The sequence below is a fragment of the Xiphophorus couchianus genome, chromosome 8 (assembly GCF_001444195.1).
Source record: "Xiphophorus couchianus chromosome 8, X_couchianus-1.0, whole genome shotgun sequence".
Lineage (NCBI taxonomy): Eukaryota > Metazoa > Chordata > Actinopteri > Cyprinodontiformes > Poeciliidae > Xiphophorus > Xiphophorus couchianus.
In genome coordinates, this window is record NC_040235.1 from 16794473 (window position 1) to 16806849 (window position 12377).

Consider the following 12377-nt stretch of genomic DNA (forward strand, 5'->3'; position numbering starts at 1 on the left):
ACAATATAACTAAGTAGCTTCTTTATTAATTTTTAATTATTACTTTCTTGTCAACTAATCTCTTTTTCTGCCACTCCCTTTTGACTGTATTTTCTAGAGCCTTTTTGGATATGAAAGAAGTGAAAGAGATTCTACGTTTGGATGGGTCGACTCACCTGAATGTCTTCTTTGCCAATTCGTCTGATGAGGACCTGGCAGGGGTTGCCACTTGGCCCTGGGACAAAGAAGCCCTTACACATTTGGGTAAAAAATAAACAAAACCACAGACACACATTCATGCACGTATGAACACTCACATGCACCACATTACAGTAAATGCATGCACATGTCCCATGGACTTCCCAGATTGTTGATTTTAACACAGTAACACAGTTACACAGTTATCATGTTAGAATGATATTGTAGCTAGGGGAGCTTATTAATAATTCACTGTCTCAATTAAGACATTAAGAATAGAGACTCTTGTTTTATGCAAACATTATTAGGCTTTTCCCTATTTTTCTTTTTTTACATAGGTGGAATTGTGCTGAATCCCTCCTTTTATGGAACATTTGGTCACACTGACACAATGGTCCATGAGATTGGACATAGCCTTGGATTATACCATGTATTTCGAGGTGTATCAGAGATTGACTCCTGCAATGATGCTTGTTTGGAAACTGAACCCTCAATGGAGACCGGAGACTTGTGTGCCGACACCAATCCCACCCCAAAGTGTAAAGAGTGCAATGATCCTGAACCAGGCAATGAGACCTGCGGTCATCAGCACTTCACGCATACCCCTTTCAACAACTACATGAGCTATACAGGTGAGCTTGGATCCACTCATGGATTCTGCTTTTAACTTGTTTCAAATTTACAGCTAAACTGAAAAAGATTACTATAGTGGCATTTGATGAGTATATGTGGATACCAAACCATATGTGGAATTTTACTTAGAAAACGCACTGAAAAAACTCAGCAGGAGGGACACACTTTTATGTTTCTTGATTTATACTACAGCCAGTTTTTTTCTCATCCTTGGAAAAAGTGATATAATGCTAAATATAAACAGATGGGTATCTTTACTCATGTGACATGGGCCATTAGAATGACTTAATGCTTTTTCCTTTTTCTTTTTTTTTAACAACAAAAGATCGTTATAACATAACAATTAGCAAAAATTTCATGCTGCCACTTTTATTTAAATATCATACTGAGACTACTATGCTATCTTATTTTGAAATTTAGTTCTGGAAGGAAATTCAAAATAAACATATTTCTTGATGAGCAATAACACATTGTCTTATAGAATTGTCACTGCCAAGCTTTTCAAGCTTTCTCAAGTTGTGTATTTCACTTTAATTTCATGTGATAGACCAAAACAAAGTCATGCATATTTACATAATTGTGAATTCTTCTATTCACAATAAAAATATACTTTATCTTTTCAAACTTGAAAAGATAAAGCCTTCAGTTGTATTTCGCCGCTATATGGCGACTTCTAAAGCAACCATTTCTATGGGATTTTATTTAGAATTAATAAAGTAATTTGGGGTGTATGTAAATGTTCACTGCAATTCTCAGATTTCTACTTGTTAAAAATATAAAATAAAATTATTTGTTAAAAACCATGTGTAATTTTCTTTTTACTTCAGAATTGTGATGATTGTTGAAAAATCTCACCTTCATGAACTTCCTTCTTAATCCTCAGATGATGCTTGTACAAATTCATTCACATTGAACCAGGTGGCAAGGATGCACTGCTACTTGGATCTTGTGTACCAGAAATGGCAAACAAGCTTCAAATCTCCTCCAGTGGTGATGGCACCGCATGTAGTTGAGCAGCATCACAATTCTGTTACCCTGGAATGGTTTCCACCAATTACTGGACACTTCTTCGACAGGTGAAACAAACTACTGCCCAAAGGTTAACATTTGTAATGAGGTTACAAATTTTAATTTTATAAATTGATTTCAGATGATAGAAATGTATTTTAATATTAGTGTCTTTAATATAGGCCAACATTTGCAAAGAAAATCTTTTGGTTAACCTCCTACTTGTCACATATTTACTATTCTTACTATATTTACATATACTGTGTTTAAGTGTTTGAGGTGTTTTTGATCTGCATCTAAGTTGTTTTTTGTTCTTGCTTATTGGTTTCCTAGAGAAGTGGGATTAGCATGTGATAAATGTACTGAGGGGAGAGTTCTACTGCAGTATGCCTCCAACTCCTCATCTCCAAGACCATGCGACCCTTCGGGACACTGGTCCCCCCGAGAAGCTGAAGGTATGTTTTTCCCATTTACATACCATGAAAGTTTTACTATTGAAAGGTTGCTTTTTGGCTAAACATGAACGCCTGTCTGGAAAATTCATTAAATATTCTTACCAATAGATGACAGATGTGAGTCACTTTCTTGAACTGTTTTGCCAATTTTATGTTCAAAAGCAAACATTGTATAAATGCAAAGTAACATCCCCTTTAAATCTTGAGTTTAAGAGCTGATTACATGACTTGAGGTTTATCTGGTGTTGGATTTCTGAGTTAATATGGCATACACAAATTTTGTGGACTGACTCAGACCCAAAATGATGACTCATTGGATTCATGACTTTTGGGCAGTGAAGAAACGTAGAAGGATCAGAGACGTTTGTAATAAATATTTCAAAACACTTTGAAAAATAAATCAGTTTACACTGCAGATATAAACAGTAACACAAGGCTTTAAAGAAATGTGTTTAGAAAAATATGTCTGATGCATACGTGATATTTTCCACTATGGAGACCCAAGCAGGAGCATTGGGATGAATCTGGTCTGGGTTAAAGCAGCTTTTAAAATCCTGTGTTTGGAAACACATTTATTTGTGCTGCATGCAACTAGCAACAGAGGTTTTATGTGCTCCGACGAGCAAAGTGCATCACTTTAGTTTTGCACAAAAAACACAGCAATGATTCACTTGTTATTATGAACGCTAGACCTCTTTGGTGCTGGCAGTCACGAAACTTCAGGGTTCATTCCTGTATTACACAGTAGTGAGCTTGGCACATGATAGCAATTCACAAATCTCTTTGGTGTCTTGGTATGTACTGGTCCCTTGCAAAAAAAAAAGAAAGAAAAAAAGTTCAAATAGACAAAACATCTAGAAACTCAGTAGATATAAAATATAGACATATTTTAGACATGCCTCTTAAATTTTAATTGCTTTGTTTTTATCTAGAATTTTATTTAAGCACATCTTGTCTAAATTATTTGCACAACTAGCCATTTGGAAGGATGCACACATGTCAACCCGTACTGTTTGAATACACACATTTCTTTGCTTAGTTCAGATGAACACAGATGGATACCTGCATGTCCTCAACCTAAGCTTGGAACACATGGTGTTTTCAAACAATAAATGCAAATCTTAAAACTTTTTAGAGATCTATGTCTTCTGGCACTTGTGTTAGGCATATAATCTGTTTTTCCTAGAAGTGGCAAATATTGTGTTTATGTTACAACATGCATAGTGTTGATATGTACACAGAAGTGCATGGTAGAGAATGCTCCATTCTCTACCATTTTTGTTTCACTTCAATCATCAAACAAAGTTGTATTATAGAATGTATGACCTAAGTAAATAATCCAGTTTATTAAAGCTATCCCAACCTATTTGGTATGAAAAGTAATTGCCCCTCAATCTAGAAACTAGTATTACCATCATTGGTGGAAAAAAATGCATTTCTTTTAACAACTCTTAAAATGCTGTGGAGGAATTTCTTATTTATATACCATTTTTATTTATATATGCAGTGCCTTGTGAAAGTTTTCATCCCCTTGGCTTCTTCTGTGTTTTGTTTCCACACAACTTGGAATCAAAATAGATTATTTTAGGGTTTGTATCTTTTCATTTATGGAACAGGCCTACAACTTTGAACATTTATTTTTCTTGTTAATGTGAAGCAAACAGCAATTAGGACAACATAATAACAATAAAATTCCTCTGTGTATACATATTCACCCCCTGAAATTCATTACCTTGTGGAGCCAACTTTTGTAGAAATTACACCTACAAGCCACTTTACATACGTTTCGTTGAGCTTGCACATCTTGCCACTGGGTTTTTTTCCCATTCCTAAAGATAAAACTGCTCCAGCTCCTTCAAGTTAGACGGTCTCTGCTGGTGAACCCCAACCTTCAAGTCTGACAACATATTTTCACTTGAATTGAGGTCTGGGCTTTGACTGGGTCATTCCGATACATTTACACATTTACCTTTAAACCATTATATACAGTATAAACAGTATATTTTGGGTCATTGTTCTATTAATTAAACGGTAAACCTCTGTCCTAGTTTCAAATCACTGACAGACTGAAACAGGTTTTGCTCAAGAATATATTTTTATTTAGCACCATCCATCTTCCTCTGAACTCGGGCGGGTTTACCAGTCCCTGCTGTTGATAAACATCCTCGCAGTGGCACAGAAATGGAAGCAAAGCAGAACCATTAAGAGTTTGAATTAATAATGATATTTATCAGTCGGTTTAACCCTTAAGTTAGTTCTAATTTAATGTGTCATGTTCAGAATATTTAAAGGTATTAAGACTTCAATATAAATGTTTATATTAAATGCCTCCTTAAGACTTCTCAGCGGGGTTGTGTCCAAAAGAGGGCCAAATGTGGGCTAGTAATAATTTTGGGGTGTTAAACCAAAATAAAGACCTAAGCTGTAAGCAGGACAGTTATAAACTTTATAAAACTGAGTGACTCACAAATAAATGACATTAACATGAATACATAAAATATGCAAGTAATTCTTATAATTCAAGTTATTTCAATTAATAATACAGAAGCTGTAACCATAACCGCAGTAGCTGTAATTTGTTTAGGGGTACAGATCAAATTAATATGATGTTTAAAGTACAGTGTAAAATGTGCAAAATGTTAGTGGTCATCACAATATCCACAACTAAATAGATACAAATCTGCTGCTCATGAAATATCCCTGCCTGCGAGACTCCTTTGGCAAGTACTCGATTCTGTACATCTTCACAGAATCGAGTGTAAACCTGTTTCTATGCAAATCAAAGTGTCAGCACCTCAAAATCAAAACATATTTTTATGTAAATCTGATAATGTTGCCTTTGGAGTAAGTAGAACGTGTGTACCACAGGCAAGTCTGGACATGTCTGACATGTTGTGGGCGTGTGCATGTGTGTATGCGCACAAACTGTGCTCTATTTCCCCTCTTGGAATGAATCTCTCTCCTTGCTCTAGCCTCTACTGGATAAACAGCTGCTGTTCTGCTGCAAATGTGTCACATGTTTACTTACTTCCACTGGACATTTCTGTAGAGTACATACTCAAATACTCCCAAACCAAAAAAACACTGACCACTGACATCACCTTATTTATAAAATAAGCATATTGAAGTTTACATATCTAATACACATGTGTGTCTACTTCCATATTTAAATGACAAATATATGACATGTTTAGGATTGCTAACTGGAAAACAGCAGTGTGGTCATAACGAAGCAGGATATGATTGGATAGAACAAGGACTTGAATCAAGGACAAACCGATCTTGAAATAAGCACTTGATCAGGTCAACTTGCAAGACAAAAAGTAACATGAGTCTGGCAAATCCTGCAATCACACAATAAATATTTGTATAATTTGTAACTGAGGCCTAGTTTGAAACTATAAGGTGGGCTTGAAATGTTTATTCTTTTACTAACTGAATATAATATAATTATACATTATAATATACTCAGTTAGTTATTAGTTGAGTGCTGTCAGATTTTTGTGCATTATAGACAGTACTTGACCACAATGGTACTCAAAAAGTATTTCCAGTAATTAGTTACAGAGTGAAGTAACCAGAATACCATAGAAACAATGCTGAAGTTTAAAGAAATAACAGAATTTAGTTGCTTTTAGCTGCAAACGTAATGTAATTTGTTATTAATTTAACATAATTTGTTGATTCTGACAATCAACTTGATGACACAAATTAAGTTTTTTTTGTTAACTGGATTAATGTCCGCACACACTGACTACATTTGTAACTTTATCTTAACCAGTACTTTAAGTGTGCCGGTACAGTTAACTATTAGTCATAACGAGTCTCCTTAAAACATTAAGACCTCTCCATAGCAATAAAATAAACACAATACAATTAAAGTATAGGAATAACAGGAAAATAAATCAAAATTTAATTCTAAAACACAGTACGTTTAAAATGCAAACTGGTGCAAAAACAATCAATATATCATAATAAACTTATCTAGGCTGATAAGTTCATATAGTGAAAAAATAAAGATCATAAAAATCATTTATGTTTGATAATAACACATAAATGATTATCATTTATGTTTGATAATAAACTAGAAAAAGCACTTCCTGTTTCAGGTCAGTTATAATTACCAAAATTGTTTCTGCAAAATAAACATATATGACTTAAACAGCTGTTTGGCCTGTTGTTTATCCTTCCATATGGTTTGAAGGATAGTTTGCTGGAATGCTGGCCCAATCCTCCAGGCAGAACTGGTGTGAAAAGCAGGTTTATAGGTCTGCCCTTTGTTGTTGTCCTTAAGAGCTTTTAAACTAATATGCTTGGAATCCTTGTTCATTTGGAGGACCAACAAGTATTTCAATGAGAATAACTGTTGCACCTAAACACTTTTATGCCTTTCATCTGGTGAACAGATGAACATGGTAACTCAAGCAATAGTTCTCTTCAAGGAAGTAGTATGCCAGAAGTGTTGCCCTAAAATACTTCACAGGTGGGCTTCCACTTTACTTAAATGATGTGAATCAGAAGCTTACAAACCATGTCATCATTATGTATACTTTTCCAAAGTGTTTAAAGGTTTAGTAACCTAGAAAAGAGAAACGCTAAGTCTGATTTAAAGTCACACAGAGTCTAAGTTAATGACTGGTTTCCACTATAGGATACCTTGGGCATTGCCTTCCTATGCAATTTCATTTGGTCCTCATTTCCCTTCAGTGCTCTGTCTGGGATTTCCCCCATTAAACTTGATTTCTCCAGCTGGAGTCTGGCAGACTCCAGAACAGAGTCAGCAACTATACCAATAAGCAAACAGGAGTTGTGAACAATGGCATCAAATTTCTGCACTGTTTTAGAAATGTGGTCTGTCTTTGGTTGTACAGTAGTTTGGCAATGGCAGCAAAAGAAGTGAACAAAGTCAGTCAGTCCATGTTGGCCACACTTGAAAATGTTGAGCAACTAAGGTCAGAATGTTTAAGACATTTTATTGCTGGCAAAGATGCCATGACCATACTCTCCATGGGGTTGTTTAAAGTGTATGCATACTTCATCAAGGTGCCCATTAAATATGTAACAGCTAAACGGTAATGATTGTGTAAAATCAGATTCATTTGTTTATAACTTCGTCAATCCCGCAAGTAATAATTTTCCTAATAGCAGATGGTCGAGGCCCTCTAGTATTAAGCAAAGCGTAACACAATTGGCTGTTTTTTTCCCCAGGGTAACAGTAAGATGCATTAATGAAAGAAACCCTTGCTGAAGTTGAATAAGGAAGAAAATTTGTATGTTTGGTTTTGTGTGAAGCCAATTGTCAGGGAATTGTGTGGAATTGCCTTTGCATACAAAGTGTGCAAAACTACATGCTCTTAAGAAACTGTTTATTTTATCATTTTGGACAGCAATGACAACCATATTTTTTGTCAACATGCTGATATTCTATTACCATACCAATACACTAATGAAATTTCACCATGTTTGCTTTAACATCTGCATTTGTTTTACTGTTAACTTACCAATTCTGTGAAATAACCTCAAACATGCTAAAGATTTGTTGTTTGGAAATAAGCAAACTACACAAGTTATTGATTTATTTACCAGGAATGGCAACTACCCTTTTCTTTTCATGGTGACATTTTGTGTGTATACAACTATAACTAACCACGCTAATTAGCAGTGACCATATTCTCTCACTGACTCTGTATACGTCATGAAACCAAAGTAAAACAAAAATGATCTCAGCATAATGTTTGTTTTTTCACAAGAAAACAAACAAAATTTTTTTTTTATTTTAATTCAATCTTTTCAAATCTATGTTAATTTGGATGCGATTGTTGACTGCTATTAATGTATCACAAAATATTGATGCAGCAAGGCAATGATATCCAAGCATTAGTGTCTTTTACAGTTAAAAAGTGTTTTTGTGTGTCTGCAAAGTGTCTTTATTTATGACTGTGTTCATGCTAAAGGTTGGAGTGGGTTGATGTCTGTCTTCTAAGTGAGGAAGAGTGTAACAGTGTGTGACAGTGAGTCATAGACAGTGAGAGCCAGAAGCAGACACTTCTTAGAAAGCATGAAGTGTGCATGCCCGGACATATTCTTGTTCTGTTTATCCTTTCGACTCTTCAGACTGGTTTATAATGGGGTAGTGGTCCAACAGGTATAAGTAATTTTACTTTGCTGTTTATACATTAAGCAGTATTTGTCATGGTGTTAACATAAAAGAATATTGCTGAATATTTTTAAAAGAAATTTAAAAATACATTGGAAAGTATGGTCAAATGCCCTTTGGCTGTAAGGTCAGTGCTGTGAGTTTTCCTACTCCCAATACAAAAATGCATGAACATATCTTATCCATTCTTCAACTTTTACATAATTGCTAATCACCAGTGTGGTAAAACTGACTCTAAAGGATTTGAACAAATGTTTGATGAGTTTGGGACTGAAAATGTGTTTAAGTTGGAATTAATTTTCAATGATCTGGGCTATATTTCTGCATATATTTAAAATTAACTCCAACTTAAACACATCCTCAGTCCCAAGTCATCACACAATTGTTTTACATTTATAAAGGCATATAAAGATATAGCAATTTTTTTATAATAGAAACGATAATGCCAACTGCCTTGAACATTTTGTTTTTAATATTTACTGTTTATCTATACCTTCATCTTCTTCACCTGGACATGGGACATGAGCAATATATTATTGAACCAAATGCTATAGGGTGGGGAAAAAAAAGAACACAAATGCATACTTCATTCTGGCAGCAATAGGTTTATGAACCTTGTATTTATTAGAAAAAAATAAAAAAGTCTCTAATGTACTTTTACCTGTTGCAAGTTTAGGTTTAAAGTTTAGTGCTCTAATTTGACCAACATATTTGTTCTAATTGGAAGAAATATTTCATGTTTTGGAAGTCATTTTATTGTTTTGAATTGGCCTAGTCAGGGCCTCAACTTCAAACTGGTAGATAATTTGTGGAGGAAGCGCAATATTAGAGTAAATGCAAGGAGGCTTTTTAAACTTGATGTTCAAAACACCAGTGGAAGCATGAAACAAGATGTTCCGGGGTCATGAGAAGCATTTGATTCCCATATTGCTAATTATTTTTTATTGAGAATGAAGCTAATTATTTTTTATTGAGAATGTAAAGAGTGTAAATAATTTCAAACATGCCATTTAAAAAAAACCAAAACAAATAAAAATCCAAGAATTAGTTTCCAAACAGAAACAAAAGTCTTGGTTGAATGAAACCTGTAATTTGGTTCATAATATCTAAATTATTATATAGTAATACATCTCTAATAATCTTGCCCAGCTATTAGTGATTTAACTGTGAGCACATTCATGCAAACAGAACAAAAACCAGCAACATAAGTGAAATTTAACACAATGATCAAACACGGCACAAGTGAAAACCTGGACATTTACAGACTGTGCCTGAATGACTCCAGAAACGGGGGAGGTGTTATTATCAAAGAGAGCTGAGGTGTGTGGAAGAAGCATTGGGCAAGTCTAGCACAAACAAGGCAATGATAACTATGGTGAGATTAAGCTACGTTTTCAAATTTTACTGTTATGAGCCAATCTCTCCCACAGACAATCCCAGACTGTCCAAATCAATCTGAAAGATGAATTTGTGACCTTTTCATTGAGCGATCTCTATCATAAAAAGAAATACATGCTGATTTTGGTAGATTTTTTCAAGTTTAAGTATTTAATTACAATCAGAAACAAATGCCACTCTAATTAAAGATACAAAGAATCAGCCAGCTAGTAATCAGTGAAATCAAGACTTAAATATATTTTTAATCAATGGAATGGACGAGTGTTTATCTCCAGTTCTCAAGAGTCAGCGTCCTGAATGTATCAGATATGTTCTTGGTTCCACACAAATCAATACAACAACTGGTTCATTACCAAGCCTCTGCTTATGTCACCTGCATTAAAGCTGTGGCATATCTGAAACATGCAGGACACTTGCATTAGAAAAATAGATTTAAACACCCCTGAGCTAATGTCTATTTTCAAATGATTTTCTGTGCTCAAGAAACTTACACATGTCTAATAGCAAATATTGTGACATACCACTTGAGAGCTCCACTCACAGCTGGATTGGATTTAAAAAAAAAAGAAAATAAAAAGATTTTTTGTAACTTACTGTTACTCTGTGTACCATTATTCTTTGCTTTATTCTATGTTCTGTTATTTTGTATGTTAGCCGGTGCGCCGTTACTCGGTGGGTGTTAGTTGGAGTTGAGTAAATGAGATGATCGAACCTAGCTCCTGTGTCATCCTTCTTTCTCCTCCACAATATGACAGCAAAATTTATTTTCTACAGACAACTGAAAAAAGCAGACTACTAAAAATATTTTAACTGATTAAAATCTAACATTTACTAACAGTTTACCAGTCATTCAGGAGCTTAAAGAAAGGACTTGCACTGACGAAAAATTCAGTTCAGCAGTTTAATCTGAAAACTAAAAAGATAGGTGACAACAAAATTTAGAAAGCCCATTTGATTTATCTTCTAAGAACATCAGAACTGCCACAAATGTAAGAACAAAGCACCTTACGCTTGTCCTTGATGCTTTACTACAGTGGTCCAAAGTCGGTCCTCGAGGAACGGCGTCATGCATGTTTTAGTTCTCTCCCTAGTGGTAGTAACAATCTTCTCAGCATGTCAGTGTTCTTCATAAGCCTTCTAATGAGCCATCATTTGATCTAGGTGTGTTAAACCAGGGAGAGAACTATAACATGCAGGATGCCGGCCCTCGAGGACCCACTTTGGGCACCAATGCTTTACTACCTCTCCCGGTCCTACCAAGTCCCCCCCAATCCTTCATCACGAAACAGAAATTGACAATAACTTCTGTCTGGAAGGTTGGATTCCAGTATTGAACTGGACTGAAAGTGATTTGAAGATCAACTCCGGAGTATTTTGTTATTGACTGACATCCTGTTTGATTTTGACATGGATGTTAAATTTCACCCCCCATCATAACAGAGGCCACTTCAGGTCTACATACCTACATTTTAAAATGTATGTATACATGAAATCCTTGAACCAGATTCTCCAAAGCAAAACAAATAAACAGTAATTCTACACAAGAACCAGACTGCAGGAATCTGACCACAAACCCCTTGCAGCCAAGTTATTTGCTGCCTGATGAAGCATATTCTTGTTCACAATAAGACACGTATTCCAGAGGTATAAAATAGTAACATTTAAAGGTAGTCCAAACATGTCTAGCCTTTTTTTTTGCTTCATTAATGGTTCATATTTGAACTTCAACTCTATATTTCTTCTTTGCTCTTAAGTCATAGTCCCCATATAAAAAAGAAGTTCAAATTTTAAGTAATAGACACAGTGACAAAAGTCAGCCAATAACTCAATCTTTTTGGCATCTCACGTTTTAGATCTCAGTTTTGACGATGACACTTTTTCTACAAACAACCATATTCTTCAAATAAATCAAAACCATTTTGATATTAATTCATATCCTGTGTGTGTGGACAGACTGGCTTGTCAATCATGGATACATACTTGCTTGGCTGTAAAACAGTTTGTTTAGGTTACACAATGGATGACACCCCTGCTCTGTCTCTTCCTAAATCTCCAACAACATTACCAACAGCGCCAGAGCAAAAGTTGGGCCCATCATAACAGCTGACATTACAAAATATTTTCAGTGGCAACAGCTCTTTTCCTTGCAAACTCTATGAAAATATACTCAGAAATCCAGGACTACATGAGCAGAGCGCAGCCAATCTCTTGGAGCACCTTAGTTCTTTCCCTTCCAGCCCCCTCTTTCTCCATCTTTTCTTTTTTCACTGACTTGCTTTTCTTTAATTCACCTTCACTCTGGCCACACACACACTTACAGTACGATAATAAATATGTTGAGATAATGTGGCTTGGAATACATTTTCAATCCTCACTTGATTAAACATTGGAATTTTGCATGGTGCCCAGAAATGAGGTTAGCAAATGGCTTCGATGGTTGCCAGCTTGGAATTGCTCAAAAGGAAAACGAGGGAGAACATAGTGTCTACCGCTTTCTGGCTCCTGAAAGTGCTTGATGAATGTTAGTGTACGTCACTTGGGATAATGCA

The 12377-nt window shown here is 35.2% G+C and overlaps 1 protein-coding gene across 1 annotated transcript in view; it reads left to right on the forward strand.

Moving 5' to 3' along the window:
* pappaa (pregnancy-associated plasma protein A, pappalysin 1a) overlaps window positions 1–12377 on the forward strand; it is a 97540-nt gene that overhangs the window by 18041 nt on the left and 67122 nt on the right. The window contains exons 3-6 of the mRNA XM_028025768.1: window positions 98–243; window positions 516–809; window positions 1694–1886; window positions 2152–2273. Coding sequence (XP_027881569.1) covers window positions 98–243; window positions 516–809; window positions 1694–1886; window positions 2152–2273 — 755 coding nt within the window. The remainder of the gene's footprint in view (window positions 1–97; window positions 244–515; window positions 810–1693; window positions 1887–2151; window positions 2274–12377) is intronic.